General features: G+C 45.6%; 1 protein-coding gene across 1 annotated transcript in view; it reads left to right on the top strand.

The window, feature by feature from the left end:
• Positions 1 to 373: 373 nt before the first annotated feature.
• The window catches only part of fam20c (FAM20C golgi associated secretory pathway kinase), a 42,503-nt gene continuing 23,574 nt past the window's right edge, over positions 374 to 19,302 (top strand). The window contains exons 1-2 of the mRNA XM_003226520.4: positions 374 to 3,362; positions 12,810 to 12,988. Of these exons, the coding sequence (XP_003226568.2) occupies positions 2,692 to 3,362; positions 12,810 to 12,988 (850 nt within the window). The 5' untranslated portion in view covers positions 374 to 2,691. The remainder of the gene's footprint in view (positions 3,363 to 12,809; positions 12,989 to 19,302) is intronic.

Here is a 19,302-nt window from a genome sequence, read left to right as displayed (position 1 = left end):
CTTTCCTCCCTGTGACTCAGGCCCTCCCCCTCCCTCCCTCCCCCCTCCCACACCTTTGGGAAGGCTGGCACTCTCCAAGCTGCGCCTGCGCATAAGCGTCTCCCGCTTTCCTCCTGGAGGGCTGGCTGTGCTTTCCTCCTGGCCTTGGAGGTGCAGGGCGCCCCCTCTTGGCTCCTCTTGGCACTGCAGCCCAAGGGAGAGAGGGGAGGGAGGGAGGGAGGGAGGGAGGGGTCCAGGCCCCAGCCTCTTTCCCTGCGTGCCTCTCCCCTTCCCTTCTTCCCTCCCTCCCTTCCTTGCCGCAGCCAATCCCTGGGCCGTGACGCCGGGGCGGAGGGCTCTCTGCCCTATTTAACACACCCTCCCAGCCTCTGCCAACCAATCCCCCGCAGGAGGGGAAAAAGAGAGAGAAAGGAGAGAGAGAGAGCGAGAGAGAGCCAAAGGAGGGGTGGAAGGGGGCACCCAGGCTGCACCTGCCCTCTTTCCCTCCACCCGAGACCCTCCTTCTCCTGCTTCTGCTCCTGCTGCAAAGCCTTCCCATTGTGTGTCATCAGGAAGACAGGCTGCTGGTGCTGCTGCTGAACAGAAATCTGATGCTATTTTCTGAATCCTGCTTTTTCTGGACTGGGAACAGACCTGGTTGCCTTCCTGCGGCACCACCGATGTGCCAGGCTTCTGGTTTGTGAAGCGCACTGGTTTGCTTTTGGACTTCCCTCTCCCAGCTCTCCCATTCCACATTCTCAGAGGAAGGAAGGAAGGAAAGAAAGAAGGAAAAGAGGAGAAAGACACCCAAGAGCCAGGCATTCCTGAGACACACACAGAGAGAGCTCCTAGCTTGGATCTTCTCCATCTTCCTTGGACGGAAACCTCGTCCGCATCCGATGGGCACCCGTCTTTTTGTTGACATCCCTCCAAGGTCTTTCCACCCTTTTGGACATGCTTTGATGATTCTGCTGTCTATTCTTCCTTCTTTCCCTCTCCTTCCTTCCTCCCTCCTTTGAAGACATGCGACGAGGACTTTTCCCATATCCCTCCCTCCACCCGGAGACCGTTTCCTTGCCGATTTCCGCAATCGACGCTTGGACCAGGTCGCAAGGCATCCTCGGCCGGGAAGCCTGAAACAAATTGTGCTTTGTCTCCTCCAAGGCTTTGTCTTCTTTTCTTTTTTGGGCCACCTTGGGAACCTTTCTCAAAATCATGATAACATTAATATGAATAGCCCAGATTGCCTTGACTCATCTCTCCGATTATCGTGAGCGTTCAGCTCCGTCTCGCTGCCGAACAACATCCAAATCGCTCCATCTCATCTCGAATATTATTGCTATTCTTGTTGCTGAACAACATTCGAATCACCCCATCTCATCTCAAATATTATTGCTCTTCTCGTTGCTGAACAACATCCGAATCACCCCATCTCATCTCGAATATTATTGCTATTACTGATCTCTAATATTGTTGTTGTTGTTATCAGCCACGTCCGGATTCTCCTTGCCGATTGACGTTTTTATTGGCATCCGTCGTCCTCCGTCGTGTCCGGATGATGGCCCTGGCTGGCTGCAGTTTTGATTGCTAATATTATTATTATCATGTTATTACTCACTCTGATATTATTTTGCATTGAAACGACTCCGGATGGGTCCGGCTGATTGCGAAGATTGTTGTCAGTATTGAAATCCATCTGATTGGCCCCCAGTCGAGCTCTTAAAATTATTTTTAGGATTGTGACTGAGATTATTTTTAGAATTGTGAAGATTATTTTTAGGATTGTGGCTATTCAAAACCGCCCAGGATGTCCCTGATTGAGCTCGAATGTTATTGTCAAGTCTGAAACCGATACGATTGGCCCCGGCTGATCTCGAATATTATTTCTAGTATTGTTCTCATCCCAGCTGTTTCCGGATGGTCCTGGCTGATCTCTTCATATTAGTATCATTTAGGACTGGCAAACGGATGGCCTTGGCTGATCTCAAAGAGTATTGTCAAGACTGAAAGTGGTCCTAATGGCAATGGCAGGGCTCTAAATATTTGCCCGGATGGCCATGACTGATCTTGAATGTTATCGTGAATATTCTTCAAAGATCATTGTTGTGAATATTCTGCGAAGATTATTATTGTGAATATTCTACAAAGATTATTGTGAATATTCTTCCAAAATCATTATTGTGAATATTCTTCCAAAATTATTATTGTGAATATTCTTCAAAAAGTACTGTGAATATTCTTCCAAAATCATTATTGTGAATATTCTTCAAAAGGTTGTTATTGCGAATATTCTGCAAAGATTACATTGTGAATATTCTTCCAAAATTATTATTGTGAATATTCTTCCAAAATTATTATTGTGAATATTCTTCGAAGGTTATTGCGAATATTCTGCAAAGATTACATTGTGAATATTCTTCAGAGATTTTTGTGAATATTCTGAAGATTACTATTGTGAATATTCTGCCAAGATTATTCTTGTGAATATTCTTCTCTGAAGTGTTCCGGATGGCCTTGGCTGATCCTTATCATCACCACCACCATCACCATTGTTGATATTCTCCAACTGTATCGGGACCTGTCTCAATTTTTCTTCCTACCAACATCCACCGATATATATATATATATATATATATATATATATATATATATATATAGATAGATAGATAGATTGAGCTATCGATTGATACATTCCCTGGGTGGGTCAGGACCATGAAAGCCATGCTGCTCCTGCGCCGGTTCCGCGTCCTGATCTTCCTGGTCTTCCTGGTGGCCTGCACGCTCCACATCATGATCGACCTGCTGCCCAAACTGGAGCGGAGGGCGGTGGGCCCCGGGGAACGGGCCGAAGGCGGAGGGCCCAACCCCGGATGCTCCTGTGGCTCCAAGGCCGTGGAAGGGGCCGTGGAGTGGGGCCAAGGGCCGCCCCAGCAGCGCCCGCCGGAGCCGGACCCCCCGCCCGGGGCCCCTGAGGGTTGGCCCAGCAAGCACACGTTGCGGATCCTGCAGGACTTCAGCAGCGAGCCCAGCTCCAACCTCAGCGCCCCTTCCCTGGAGAAGAAAGGGCCCGAGCGAGGGGAGGGCTTCCAGAGGCCCAACCGCTTGCTCTTGAACCCGGGGCCGGATCCCAACCACAAGGCGCTCATTCATGAAGGGGAACCCAAGAGGCTGCCGCCGCCGGGTTCCCATGGGACCGGTGGGGAGACCCCTTCTGCTCCTCCTCCTCCTCATTCATCCTCCTCTCCTTGGGCTTCCAAGCTGGCCGCCCTCTTCCAGCACCCCCTCTACCAGATGCCTGTCCCGGCCTTGGGCGACCGAGACATCTTGTTCAGCGTCAACAGCGACATCCGCTTCAACCCCAAGGCCGCCGAGAATCCTGAGTGGTGAGCCAAATCCTCTCATTTGGGTTTGCAGGGAAACACTTCAAAGGTGGCTTTAGACTGTACCTTTGGAGGCAGGGCATTGGGGCACCACTTTACCATAGAATCATAGAGCCCCGGTGGTGAAGTGTGTTAAAGCGCTGAGCTGCTGAACTTGCAGACCGAAAGGTCCCAGGTTCAAATCCCGGGAGTGGAATGAGTGCCCACTGTTAGCTCCAGCTCTTGCCAACCTAGCAGTTCAAAAACATGCCAATGTGAGTAGATCAATAGGTACCACTCTGGCAGGAAGGTAACGGCGTTCCATACAGTCATGCCAATGGCCACATGACCTTGGAGGTGTCTACGGACAACGCCGGCTCTTCGGCTTAGAAATGGAGATGAGAACCAACCCCCAGAGTCAGACATGACTGGACTTAACGTCAGGGGAAACCTTTACCTTTTATCTTATCATAAAATCATAGAGTTGGAAGAGACTCCAGGGGCCATCTAGTCCAACCCCTTCTTCCAGGCAGGAAAAGCACCATCTAAGCACCCCTTACAGGTGGCCACGCTGTTTAAAAGACTCAAAGGAGTCCTGCTTCTTGGCAGGGGGTTGGACTGGATGGCCCATGAGGTCTCTTCCAACTCTACTAGTCTATGATTCTATGATTCTATAAGGAGTTTCCACCAGACTCTGAAGCAGAGAGGTCCACTGTGTTGAGTGGCTTTCATGGTTATGAAGTTCTACCTAATGTTCAGGTGGAATCTCCTTTCCGGTCATTCGAACCCATGATTCCCTTGAGTCCTTGTCTCCAGAGCAGCAGAAATCAAGCCTGCTCCCTCTTCCTTGTGGCATCCTTTCAAATATTTAAACAGCCCTATAATATTTGTCCCTTGTTGTCCAACCTCTAAATGTACTCCTCAAATAGGGGTATCTTTGGGATAGACTACTACTCAATGAGGTTACCACGTTAAGGGGTGCCCTGAAGAGGATAGGATTATGAGGTATGACTTTAGGAGGTACTTTTGGGGCCAGGGCATGGAGAGCATCCTTCTAGGTGTCCTTTTGGGAGTTGGGACCTTTAGGGGTAGGATTTTGCAGATGACCCTTTTGAAGCTCCTCTGTGATTGTTCTTTGAAGGACCTTTGGGAGATTAGACTTGTAGGCCTACCATTGTAGGGGTCCCTTTGTCAGGTAGGCCTATGGGGTAGCCCTTTAGGAGAACATTTGGGGATGGGACCTAGAGAGAATACCACATGAGGAGATACCTTTAGATCTAGGACTTTGGGCGCTGTTTTAGGAGGTTCCTTTGGGGCTGGGTTTTTGAGACTACCTGTGCTGGGGGAAGAAGGACTCTGGCCTACCTCTTTATGGACCCCCAAGTACCTAAAAATGTATGGGGACTAGGGTTCTAAAGGGTTCCACTTTACAATGTACCTTTGAGGTAGGACTTTGGGGAGTATGACCATGAGTGACCACTTGAGAGGACACCTTTGGAGGTCCTGCTATCTTTGGGAAGGTAAGACTTTGGGTTTATGATTTTGTCCTCCTGGAAAGAGACATAGAGAGAGAAAGAGGCATGTATCCAATTATTCCGCTTTGAATGACGGGAGAACGAATTATGGGTCCAGTTTTCCTAAAGTTCTTGGGGCCAAAAGTGTGACGATGAGGAAACAAAGGTCTCACTCTCTCAGCCCAGAGGTGTGGGTGATCATGGAGTATTTTGGGGCTCTGGAGAAGGCAAGTTCAACCACGGCATAGGTTTCTTGGTCCCTCATTGAAGGAATCCCTCTTGTTGTTGTTGTTGTGTGCTTTCAAGTTGTTTTGGCCTCACGGAAGGTCCTGTTGTAGGGTTTTCTTGGCATGGTTTGCGCAGGAGAAGTTTGCTATTGTCTTCCTCACTCAAGGTCATCAATGGGTCTCGTGGTGGACATGGGGCTCCATTGAAAGGCTTTCATGGCCAAAATCACTGGGTTGCTGTGAGTTTTCCGGCCTGTCTGGCCATGCTCCAGAAGCATTATCTCCTGACGTTTCGCCCACATCTATGGCAGGCATCCTCGGAGGTTGTGAGGTCTGTTGGGAACTAGACAAGAGAGGTGTGTGTATCTGTGGAAGGTCCAAGGTGGGGGAAAGAAAGAACTCTTGTCTGTTGGAGGCCAGTGTGAATTAGTTTGATTAGCATTGAATAGCCCTGCAGCTTCAAAGCCTGGCTGCTTCCTGCCTGGGGCAGAGCTCACAACCTGTGAGGATGCCTACCATAGATGTGGGTGAAACGTCAGGAGAGAATGCTTCTGGAGCATGGCTAAACGGCCTGGAAATCTCACAGCAACCCAATAGGGAGAGCTTGAATTATGATGAAATGTGTCTTTTGGGGTCTTGTCTGTTGGAGGCCAGTGGGAATGTTGCAGTTGGTCAGTTTGATTAGCATTAAATAGCCCTGCAGCTTCAAAGCCTGGCTGCTTCCTGCCTGGGGGGGGGGGACCTCACAACCTGTGAAGATGCCTGCCATAGATGTGGGCGAAACGTCGGGAGAGAATGCTTCTGGAACGTGGCCAAATGGCCTGGAAATCTCACAGCAACCCAATAGGGAGGGCTTGAATTGTGATGAAATGTGTCTTTTGGGGTCTTCAGAATGAGCAAATGCAACCATTTCCTCTGATTCTACTTCCAGGGACCCAGTATTTTATTGTTATTTATTATTTATTTATTTACAGTATTTATATTATATTTATTATATTTATATTTCAAGGCAATGTTTTGACACCACTTTCCGCCCCGTGAAATAAGGATTTATGACGGAACCGCCTCGTATTCCCTCCCCAGCTCCGTCTCCAAGAACTAACTATATAGTGGAGGGTTGTTGTGTGTTTTCATGTTCCAGAAGCATTCTCTCCTGAGGTTTTGCCCACATCTAGCGGAGCTTTTAGAAAAAGAACACCAAACACGTCAGATGTTTTTCGACATTGTGGTTTGAGCCTCATTGTGTATAAGGTATCCACAGGAGATGCACGGTCTTCTCGTAAGGTTTCCCACCCCAATTTCGCTCATCACTAAGAAGAGAGCGATGCAGCGTTTCTCTGGATGCCGTTAAGAGGGTCATTGGATCCTTCCAGGGTTGCTTTAAGGCAATTGGGTTGGAAGAGAGAAGGATGGGAAGGATAGGCATGTGTGTGTGTGTGTGCCGTTGACGTTCCCTGCATCCGACACAAAGGGAAGGAAGGAAGGAAGGAAGGAAGGAAGGAAGGAAGGAAGGAAGGAAGGAAGGAAGGAAGGAGGGAGGGAGGAAGCAAGGCCTGCTGTAAGTAGGGCAAGCAGAATGGCTCGGAGTCTCGGAGACGCTTTTCCGATTTGCCAACAGAACAGAAGGCGACATTGGCCTCCTCTCCCAATTACGATGCATTCCCAGAGCCTGGAAATTTCATCCGTCCCAGATAAGATGGGTCTGATGATGGAAATAGCACGGGGCGCTTGCTTGCTTCTCCAGCGTTCCTCCACCATCAGCATCACGGTTGCATAACCCCGTCCCTCCCTCCCTCCCTCCGCTCCCCCTTCTCCAATTTGCAGAATCTCTTTAGTCAGATTGGATCTGGCTGCCTGTCGAGATCCAGGTGTGTCCTCCCCCCCCCTCCCCCCCTCCCTCCCTCCTTCCAAAAGGACTGAGCGAGCGTCGGAACATTGGGTTCCTCAACGGCATGGAGAGAACGTGCAGATTTTGGGAGATATTGCAGGGATGCAGAGAGGCCGGAATAAACAAGCCCGCGACACCGTCCCTGCTCTACCAAAGGACCGGAGAGGTTGCTATGTATGCACGTTGTGGACACAATAAGGCTGCTGCCCTCATTTAGGGCTGAATCCCGCCGGGCTCAGCGGCCTTTCCTTATGCGTCCCCGCCCTGCAGATGGTCTTGCAGAAAGTCTGTCATTTCTTCTTGCAGGAGAAGATACAAAAGAGAGAAGGGATAAGGCGGCCTTACGTTGCTCTCCTCCATCCCAACACGGCGACGTCCAAATATTTTGGACTCCACTTGCCTCGGCCTTCAATGGGCAAGGCGAATGGTTAAGGATGATGGGACTGGTAAGCCAGTCTCTGGAAGGTGACCCATAAAATGTATTTATTTACAGTATTTATATTCCGCCCGAAGGGGACTCAGGGCAGATCACAATGCACACATAAACATGGAAACACATTCAGTGCCCTTATTAGGCGTACAACATATATAGACAGGCACAGAGGCAATTTAACATTTTTCCAGCTTCCGGCTTCATGAAGGTATGCTCGGTTCCGGCCACAGGGGGAGCTGTTGCTTCTTCGTCCACTTGTGACGCCGAGTCCTTGATGATAGTACTTCCTCATTCCTTTCTGCACGATGCTGGAAGTTTTTATGGTGTGATAGATTCGTTAAATTAGGCCCGGGCTGTGGTGCAGGCTGGTGAGCAGCCAGCTGCAACAAATCACTCTGACCAAGAGGTCATGAGTTCGAGGCCAGCTCGGAGCCTGCGTTTGTCTCTGTCTTTGTTCTATGTTAAGGCATTGAATGTTTGCCTTATATGTGTAATGTGATCTGCCCTTAGTCCCCTTCGGGGTGAGAAAGAAGGGCAGAATATAAATACTGTAAATAAATAAATAATAAATAAATTAAATTAGCCTCCCTGCATAAAGCAGTACCTAATTTTTCTGCTCGATAGATGCAATTGTCTTCTGAGCTAGGTAGGCAGCGAGCTAGGCTATTAATGGACAGGAGCTCAATCTGACCAGGGCTTCAACCTCATGACCTCTCGGTCAGTAGTGATTTATTGCAGCTGGCTACTAACTGTTGAGCTGCTGAACTTGCTGGCCAAAACGTTGGTGGTTCAAATCCAGGGAGTAGGGTGAGCTTCTGCTGTTAGCCCCAGCTTCTGCCAACCTAACAATTCAAAAACATGCAAATGTGAGTAGATCAATAGGTACCACTCCGGAGGGAAGTTAACAGTACTCCATGCAGTCATGCTTATGGCCACATGACCTTGGAGGTGTCTATGGACAATGCCGGCTCTTCAGCTTAGAAATGGAGATGAGCACCAACCCCCAGAGTTGGACACCACTAGACTTAATGTAGTACCTTTGCTATAATATGACTCTGTATTCAGCTCCTCCAGAAGTTGACCATAGGGTTGTGCTGGAGAACTTAGAGATCCACAAATAATCAAATATGCCAAAGCAAAGTCAGCAAATGTGGAAGGCTGACTATATTCATGGTTGGATACAAACTGTTGAGGACATTGGTCAAGCTAGACATTTTCTCTCCTGGGATCACGAGCGCAGTGCTGTCAACACAAACAAGTCACTTCTTGTTCGAAGCAGAGGGCTTTGGGCATGTTTGCTTTCCCGGTCCATAGGTCAATTGATCGGTTTGAGCTGGTGGGGATCATCGAGCCCTGGGGTTGTTATGGGCCCACCAATCCCACAACCTTACCCAGAACAGCAGAGATGGAACTTGCAACTGAATAACATCACGAGAGTCGTAGGTTTCCCACCTTGTGTTTATACATCGATCTTTCAGAGTGAGAACCTTGAGAGAAGAGGGTGGAAAGGGTCTAGCGCAGGCATGGGCAAACTTTGGCCCTCCTTCCAGGTGTTTTGGACTTCAGCTCCCACCATTCCTGGCCTCAGGCTCCTTCCTTTTCCCCCTCAGCTGCTTAAGTGATCAGATAATCACATACAAGGCAGGCAGATACTCTTACTGAGTCACAGAGGAGAGAGGAAGATGGATTCTTTCATCCTTCTTATATAAGTGGCTGAGGGGGGAAAGGAAGGAATGGTGGGAGTTGGAGTCCAAAACACCTGGATGGAGAGCCCAAGTTGGTCCAGGCCTGCTGTAGAGCTTTCTCCCTGGTCCCCATGGTGGATGGTCCCCAGGTTGGAGAACGCTTGTCTAGACAAGAGTGTCAGCATTGCCGTCCCTTAACACAACCCCATAAATCACGGATCTCGCCCCCGAATGCAAAATAGGAAGTGACAACGAGCAGCTGCTGCCTCCTGACCACGCTGCCTTTGTTCCAGTCTGTTTGCATCCTTTGAGAAAAAAGAGAGAACAGTCTCTGGGTATGCATCCGTGAACAGCGTAGATGTGTCTCCTGGTATTATGTCTTTAACAGGAACATTTGGTGTCTATGGAAAGAAAGGGAGAGGAACTCAACCTGTTTCAGCAACGTTTTCAATCCAATCTCAAATCAAACAACTTCCGTATATACTCAACCCGAATATAATCCGAGGCACCTAATTTTACCACAAAAAAACTAGGAAAACATTGACTCCAGTATAAGCCGAGATACCAATAAATTTACATTAAACTGAGGCATCCGTAGGTTAAATGTTTTTGAATCTTTATATCAAACTGTAATTTAAGATATGACTTTTCAACTCTGATTAAATCATTATCTACATCTTCTTCAATGTAAATGTGCTTAGGTATCCTTTTAATAATAATAGAGTAAAATAATAAATGTAATAATAATAATAAGAAGAAGAAGAAGAAGAAGAAGTGTCCTAGACACTTGGGAAGTGTTCGACTTGTGATTTCGTAATACGAAATCCAGCATATCTATCTTGTTTGCTGTGTCATACAATGTAATAATAGAAAATATTATTATTATTATTATTATTATTATTATTATTATTATTATTATTATTATTATTATTATTAAATGTTCTTATTGTTATTTTAAAGCTAATTGTATTGTTTTAATCTATTTCTGTAAACCGCTTCGAGCCAAACTGGGAGTAGCGGTATACAAGTCTAATAAATAAATAAAAATAATAATAAATGTTTTAATAATAAAAATAGAGTAAAATAAATGTAAAAGTAACAACAATAATTGAGTAAAATAATAAATGTAATAATAATAATTAAAAGAGTAAAATAATAAATGTAACAATACCAATAATAATAGAGAAAAATAATAAATATACCATATATACTTGAGTACAAGCCGACCTGAATATAAGCCCACCAGGACCCTCACCCGAGTATAAGCCGAGCAGGTTTTTTTTTAGTCCTGATATATATATATATATATATATATATGTGTGTGTGTGTGTGTGTGTGTGTGTGTGTGTGTGTATACACTTAGTATATCAACTAAGTGTTGCAGGAGTAAACAAAAGCCTTTGAGCCTCCTAAATAACACTGGAGGATATTTTCCAGCACCAGTATCTCTTTTGGGTTGGTGTGAGTTTTCATGTTCCAGAAGCATTCTCTCCTGACGTTTCGCCCACATCTATGGCAGGCATCCACAGAGGTTGTGAGGTTTGTTGGAAAGTAGGCAAGTGGGGTTTGTATATCTGTGGAAAGTCCAGGGTGGGAGAAAGGAGCACAACAGCCGTTCTTTGGGATGAATGTTGCCTCCACAACCCGTACTTCGCTCTGGAAGTTAAGAGCAAACAGAGCGCAACTTTGTGTCTATTTCAGTTTTTTTTGTGGTGTTCTGCTGCCCAGATGCCGTGGTTTTGTTCTTTTCATGTTGTTCTAGTGGTTTCGTTCATATTTGGGTGGCTTGTGTTGCCAGTGGTGTGTTTCCTTTCGTTCGGAACCCTCTCCAGAGCTTTTGGATTCCAAAGCGAGGTCAAGGCTTTTCAAAGGAATACCATCATATGTTGCCGCTATGCCTGGTATGCTCTCGCCTTCCCGAAAGCGAATAAGGTTTTAAAAAATACAGAGTGGGAGAGAAGGACGGAAAGAAAGAGAGGGAGGAAGAAAGGCCGGGTTGGACAGAAGACAGAGCAGTCAAAGATTAACTTCTCCGGCAAACAGGAGAACTGGCATCAAAGGTCTGGCAAAGAGAGAAAGAGGAAAGAAGGAAGGAAGGAAGCATTGCTAACATGGGAACGAGGCCAACATCCCTGAGATTTCATGTTATCCTGGATCATTAGATTATAGTTTGGTATTCTGCAGCAGTGGTTCTCAACCGTCCTAATGCCAGAGCCCCTTAATACAGTTCCTCATCTTGTGGGGACCTCCAACCGTAACATTATTTTCGTTGCGACTTCATAACTGTCATTTTGCTAACGTTATGAATCGCAAATCGTAAATATCCGATAAATATCCGAATCGCAAATCGTAAATATTCGATAAATATCTGAATCACAAATCGTAAATATCCGATAAATATCCGAATCGCAAATCATAAACATCCGATAAATATCCGAATCGCAAATCGTAAATATCCAATAAATATCTGAATCACAAATCATAAATATCCGATAAATATCCGAATCGCAAATCATAAATATCCAATAAATATCCAAATTGCAAATTGCAAATATCTGATAAATATCCGAATCGCAAATCGTAAATATTCGATAAATATCCGAATCGCAAATTGTAAATATCCGATATGAGGGATGGATTTTCATTCACTGAACCAAATTTGGTACCAATACCTGATACACCCAAATTTGGATACTGGTAAAGTTCTGGGGGAGGGGGTGGATTGATTTTGTCATTTGGGAGTTGTAGTTGTTGGGATTTATAGTTCACCCACAATCAAAGATCATTCTGAACTCCACCAGCGATGGAATTGAATCTTGGCACACAGAACTCAACAGAAAATACTGGAAGGGTTTGGTGAACACTGATCTTGAGTTTGGGAGTTGTAGTTCACTTACATCCAGAGAGTACTGTGGACTCAAACAATGATGGATCCAGACCAAACTTGACACAAATACTCAATATGCCCAAATGTGAACACTGGTGGAGTTTGAGGAAAATAGCCCTTGGCATTTGGGGGTTGTGGTTGCTGGGATTTATAGTTTACCTACAATTAAAGAGAATTCTGAACTCCAGCAGTGATGGAATTGAATCACAGAACTCAACAGAAAATACTGGAAGGGTTTGGTGAGCACTGATCTTGAGTTTGGGAGTTGTAGTTCACCTACATCGAGAGAGCACTGTGAACTCAAACAATGATGGATCTGGACCAAACTTGGCACAAAAACTCAATATGCCCAAATGTGAACACTGGTGGAGTTTGGGGGAAATAGCCCTTGGCATTTGGGGGTTGTGGTTGCTGGGATTTATAGTTCACCTACAACCAGAACACCTGGAGGGAGAGCCGAAGTTTGCCCATGCCTGCTATAGTCTCTCTCAAAGCCTTTGGGGTGTGTGATTTACCATTGAGGGGCGTTTGGGGTGCTGGAGTGGGGCCACACTTAAGTTGTGTATATCCCATCGACTGCGTTTTCCTCTCTATCCAAGGCGAGACTCAGCTCTTCCTTCAGTGTATGTCTCCTCTCACAGTGTCCAAAATTCAGAACACTGGCCCACAGTTCTGCAAAGCCAAAGTGTGGCCAACGTGTCGTGTCAAGTGCTTTTCTTGGCACCGCGGGAGGCCTTGGCCGGGCTCCCCTTCTTCCCTCGCTCCCCTTCCACGTCTCCAAGTGCACGGCTGGCATTTCCAAGCAACCTAATCTTCTGGTTTGTTTTCTTTCGGTAGGCAAAACGAAGGCAACGAAGACGAAGAATTCCTCCCCACCGGAGAGACTTCGATTGATTCCTATCCAAACTGGCTCAAGTTCCACATTGGCATTAACCGATACGAACTGTATTCCCGGCACAACCCGGCCGTCACGGCCTTGCTTCACGACCTGGCCTCCCAGAAAATCACAAGTGTCGGTAAGTTGGCCAGCGTGCATTTCTCCGGGGAGCGGGGGTTGTGCAAACAAGCCGCATTTTGTTGTCCTTGCAGATTCAGGGATATTTTGCATCGTTTACATTACGTGCTCCCGAGAAAAGCTCTGGCTTTGGATGCAGCCTGCTGTGTCCTCTGTATTGGCTTTAGAAGCCACTTCCGGGAGACGCCTTGGAGAAGCTAATCGGGAAAATCTATCCATCTTATACCACAAAGAGAGAGACATGGCTCTCCTTAATGTCACGGGATTAGCTGTTGCTGGGTGGAGTGGCCCTTTGTGATGTCAATGGGAAAAGTTGACGTGTATGAGGAGAAGGGGGGAAGGAAGGACGGAACCAGAAAGGGAGCCTGCCCACCATTATCGGAATGTTGCCATGGAGACGTGGTGAGAGCTGGAAAAGGGAGAAAGTCGGAGGGACATCAGGGCACCATAACATTCAGTGAACAAGGATGTCCTCAACTTGGCCTCCTCCTTTGGAAGCATTGACTTTGGGAGCCTTCATTGAATCTAGAGATCTCAGAGGGTGATGTCTTCTGGGACAAATGGCAACTAGGACCTCGTCTAGAAGGGACCACATGGACCATCTAGACCAACCACAGGGACCCATTTCCTCACTCAATATTAGAAGCCAGTGGCATCTACTGAATGTGAATGGTGGGGATTTACGGTTCTCATAGCACATGGCTAGACTATAGAATTCCCCAGCATAACCTTTAGCGATGGTTGCTAAATTGGATTTCTTGAAAGGGGGATTAGAAGATTAATGGAGGATGAGTCTATCAATGGCTACTAGTCATGATGCCCATATCTTGCCTCTAGCATCAGAGATACAATGCATTTCATTATTGATTATTGAGAAACACGGTGTTGTTGTCCTACTTCTTGCTTCCCTGGAGCTTTTCTTGGCCATTTAGGAGCAGAGGTAGGCATTCTCATAAGTTAGGCATGTGCTCGTCCATTGGTTTAGGCCAGAATACTGGAACATGGCAGCAGTGGTTTTACCAAACCTTACAAACAGAGAGAAGGGCTTTATCAGGGAAAGGAAGGGGGTCCTGGCATGTGGTTGTGTGTAGTCATGATGATGGACGCCACCAATGGCAGCTCTGTTGAAAGGGGAGACCCTTCTAGAGTGGGAACTCAGGGGAATGTGTGCTAGAGTGTACACTCCTACTTTGGCTTTAATCTTCTGGCTTCTAAGCTTCCCTGCTGTTCTGGATTTTGATGATGATGATGATGATGATGATGATGGAATGATGGAATGTAATTTCAAGGAGTCCTAGCCTTCATAGGCAATGGTGATGGAAATTAACAGTTAAAAAACACGTGTTCAAAAAGTGTGCTTAAATCCCGATTTTGTCAGAAAATGCACACACTCTCATGACTGTATATCTCTGCAGTCAAGGCAAACACCTGACTTTATTGCTATGGTGTGGTCTGCTTCAGCACATGTTCACATTGTAAAATCCTGGTTGGGGTTGTAAACAAATGGAGCTACAGACACACAGGTGGCTAAATGGAAGCACAAATGGAAAGCAATTCTCATCAGAACTCTCTGCAACCATTCCTTGTTTGATGTTCACAAATTTAAACAGAGCTTGAATTTATGGGTGAGAAGAGATAATCAGAAATCTGCTTGTGCGCACATTCAGATATTCGTATCAGCACATATGAGTCCAGCACTTCCCGTAGCGTCAGTTTTACAAATTTCTAAAATCTACTACATACGAAGGTGTCAGAACCGCGGGGGAGCATTTACCCGGACTTGTTGTCAAGTCCTGTGATTTTTTCACTTCACTTATTTGTCCTAGATTATGAGGCTGTCTGGAAGCAGCCTAAGAGCAGAGCCTGCCCTGCCTCAGAGCCAGTTTGGGCCATGAGATCCATTCTTTGCGAACCCTTTGGTCTTCTGTATCATCGTTCAGTGGAAAGACATCCCTGTGCCCTCCTCCTTCTCGCTGGTCATCGTCTGTTTACTTTGCAGCCGGGATGACCTACACAAGGTGTCATTGGCGTCGCTCTGAGCGGTAGCACAATGTATAGTTCACAGAATGTACTTAACACAGAATACCAATTACGCATTTGCAAACAAGAGATTGGCAGATAGAGTCGGTGGAAAAAATATTCTACAGTCGTTCGTTTTGATGAGTTCATTTGGGAGCCTTTTCTCAGAGCTTCTGAATCACGATTATTATTACTACTGCTATGACTTCTGCTGCTACTACGGTCCTTAAAAGCTTCCTGATCTACTTATGTCGTCTTGCGTGATGCCAATGATTGCAGATGGTTCCCATTTCAATAGGACAGTGAATCGCCTCTGCAGGGCCCTTCCTCACGGGCCCATAACCTGGTAGAAACCAGCATTTTAAATTGAACCTGGAAGGCTTTGAGGACTGACCCTTGGGATTGAGGGAAATCCCATACCAGAGAAGATGCGGACATTCTAGGAAGGTGTTTTTTTTTTTTAAACCCAAGTTAAACCGGATTAACTTGGCTCATTGTCTGGATGCCTTAGGCTACTCCCGCATACCTCCCTGCATTTTGGGCCTGTACAGATGGACCCTGGATTTTAATCTGAACTTTAAAAGTGCTATCCCAGTTTTCTGAGGCTGTCTTAGGGGGGATATTCATCACCTTAGAGTAGTAGACCATGGCAATAACAATGGGTTTATGTCCTATCTTTTCCACAATAACAGACTCAAGTCAACTCACAACATACCGTATATACTCGAGTATAAGCCGAGCCGAATATAAGCTGAGGCACCTAATTTTACTACAAAAACTGGGAAAACTTATTGACTCGAGTATAAGATGAGGGTGGGAAATGCAGCAGCTACGGGTCAATTTCAAAAATAAAATAGATATTAATAAAATTGCATTATTTGAGGCATCAGTAGGTTAAATGTTTTTGAATATTTATATAAAACTGTAATTTAAGATAATAATAATAAGACTTTAATAAGATAAGACTGTCCAACTCTGAATACCTACATACTCAAGTATAAGCCGACATGAATAGAAGCCAGCCAGGACCCTCACCCGAGGGGAGCTTTTTCAGCCCTAAAAAAGGGCTGAAAAACTAGGCCTGGTGGCGAAGTGTGTTAAAGCACTGAGCTGCTGAACTTGCGGACCGAAAGGTCCTAGGTTCAAATCCTGGGAGAGGAATGAGCGCCCGCTGTTAGCCCCAGCTCCAGCCAACCTAGCAGTTCGAAAATATGCAAATGTGAGTAGATCAATAGGTACTGCTCTGGCGGGAAGGTAACGGCGCTCCATGCTTTCATGCCAGTGGCCACATGACCTTGGAGGTGTCTGCAGACAATGCCAGCTCTTCAGCTTAGAAATGGAGATGAGCACTAACCCCCAGAGTCTGTCACGACTGGACTTAACGTCAGGGGAAAACCTTTACCTTTACTATACAGTATATAAAAATAATACAGATATTTTTTGTAACACTATAGACAAATCTCAATCAAATTACAGTAAGACCCCCATATCCGTAGGGGATAGCTACCAAAACACCTGAATCCAAAGATAGTACTGAACGGTGATATTTTCACAAACATTATTTAAAAGCCTGAGAATGACCTCTCCAGAACATCCCAGAGCTATCACGGGCTCATGAAAAACTCCACCTTTAATGCACAGACTAAACACCGGAGTGTATTCCGTGTTCTCGGCAACGAAATTTCTCACTGCCTGGTCTGGTTCAGTTTAACCGAAGGAAATCCAACCGTTTCCAATGGTAGTTCCATGCGGGTGGTGCACAGGGGTCGGAGGAGGTCTTTCTTTCCCAGTCACAGATGTTTTGCCAACGTGGAACGGACGGATCTTCCGGCAGCCGAGCCAGGAACGCCAAGCAGGCCAGGACAAGTTGGCTCCCTTGCCTCGTTGTTAAGCCCCAAACCAAACAAAGGATTGATGCACTACGTGATGTCTCACAACTTTATTTGAAGGATATGACAAGCATAATACTTTTCCTGTGCAATTATTTGCAGAAGAACAGAGAGCGCTTAATAGCTAAACAAACATTGCCTTGCTAATGTACTTCTCCGTCTGTACCAGGGCGGCAGCAGCAAGAGGGGATCCGTGGCCCATCATCCCACATTGAGAGCATGAGCTGTGCTCGTAAACACTGGCCTTGCACGCTCTGTCTGAGGAAGCCTCAATCCTTTCCCTTCTACACTGCCATATCACATCCAGATTATCTTCATTTAGATATTAGAAGACAGTATAGACTCATGTAATCCAGTTCAAATCAGATGACCTAGGCCAGGCTGTGGCGCAGTTGCAATAAATCGCTACTGACTGAGAAGTCATGAGTTCGAAGCCAGCCCAGGTCGGATTGAGCACCCGACCATTAAATAGCCTAGCTCGTTGTTGACCTAAGCAACCCAAAAGACAGTTGCATCTGTCTAGTAGGAGATTTTGGTACCGCTTTATGTGGGGAGGCTAATTTAACTAATTTCGACACCATAAAAATGTCCAGCAGTGTGCGAAAGAATGAGGAAGTACTCCATCAAGGACTCGCTGTCACAAGTGGATGCCTCACTGAACTGCAATCCTGTGGTTCCATAATATCAAGCCATGGAGTTAAAGTGGTGTCAAACTGCATTCATTCTACAGCGTAGATACATTTGTAAGGGGAAATTATCATAACTAGGCTGCAAGCATTTACATCTTCCTTGGGAGGAAGCCAAATGAACTTTAGTGAATTGTTGGAATTGATGACTTTTAGAAACATGTACAGTAGAGTCTCACTTATCCAATGTTCTGGATTATCCACTGCATTTTTGTAGTCAATGTTTTTAAAACATCGTGATATTTGGGTGCTAAATTCATAAATAATTACTATATAGCATTACTGCGTATTGAACTACTTTTTCTGTCAAATTTGTTGTATAACATGATGTTTTGGTGCTTAATTTGTAAAATCATAACCTAATTTGATGTTTAATAGACTTTTCCTTAATCCCTCCTTATTATCCAACATATTCACTTATCCAACGTTCTGCCCGTTTATGTTGGATAAGTGAGACTCTACTGTGGATCTGCCCAGGCCTTTGCAGCCCTGTCACAACCCAGTTGCAAGGCCTCCAAAGCTGGGAGAGAAGAGGTTTATTTTCTTGAAAGAAAGTTGCTACAGAAGTGCAAAGTAGCATTTACTAAACATAATATTTGTGTTGAACACGGCAACTTGTGTTGCATTGTAATTTTCAAGCAATTAAGGAGCGCCAGAGGCATCAAAGGGGAGAGACGCCAACGAAGATGAGATATTTCTGGAGAAGACAAGTCAGGACTGGTTGGTGGTTGAGGGTGAGGTGCTTTGAAATGAAGAGAGTGACCTTCAGACATCGGACAGAAGGCATTGTTGTGCTACGGCGGATTTTGACTTTTGTCTCCATAAGGCACATCTATGGGTTGTGTGATCCGTAGTAGTAACGGTGAGTCCATGGACCATATCTTAGTTTTTGCAGACTATGGTCCATGGACCACATGTTGGGAACCACTGCTGTAGATTGAATGCGGTTTGGCACCGCTTGAATGCAATGGGATCCTGGGAGTTGTAGTTTGACAAGGTCCTTAGAATTCCCTTGCAAAGAGGGCTGGTGCCTCCCCAAACTACAACTCCCAGGATTCCAGAACAATGAGCTATGTAATTCTATGGTATAGACAAAGGCATGTATTTGACATGGTTTCCAATATACCAGTTAAATGTTATTGGTAGTTTATGTTTCTCCGGCCCCTTCCACACAGCTGTATAACATCCAACTTGAACTGGATTATACAGCAGTGTAGACTGAGGCCTCTTATATACTGACACATAATCCAGATTATCAAAGCAGATGATCAACATTATCTATCTGCTTTGAGCTGGTTTATATGAGTCTACACTGCCATATAATCCAGTGCAAAGCAGGTAATCTGGATTTTATATGGCAGTGTAGATAATCCAGTTCAAAGCAGGTAATGGGGATCATCTGTTTTGATAATCAGGATTATATGGCAGTGTAGAAGGTGTCTAGGAAGTGCTTACTGTTTATAGTCTCCGTTCTTCAAATCATATACTACTATTGCACCCCAATCTAATGCTGGATCTCCACTGTCATGTGAAATCTTATCTGCTTGGAACTGGATTGTATGGCAGTGTAGACTCATATAATCCAGTTCAAAGCAGATAATGTGGATAATTGCTTTGATAATGTGGATTATATGGCAGTGTAGAAGGGCCTTATAGATGGACTGGAGACTGATAAGGTTACAGAACGTCTCATGCCAACCTATTGTACGCAAAAGTCTGTA

The sequence above is a fragment of the Anolis carolinensis genome, unplaced genomic scaffold (genome assembly GCF_035594765.1).
Source record: "Anolis carolinensis isolate JA03-04 unplaced genomic scaffold, rAnoCar3.1.pri scaffold_13, whole genome shotgun sequence".
NCBI lineage: Eukaryota > Metazoa > Chordata > Lepidosauria > Squamata > Dactyloidae > Anolis > Anolis carolinensis.
This window is presented reverse-complemented; position numbering and strand designations above follow the sequence as displayed.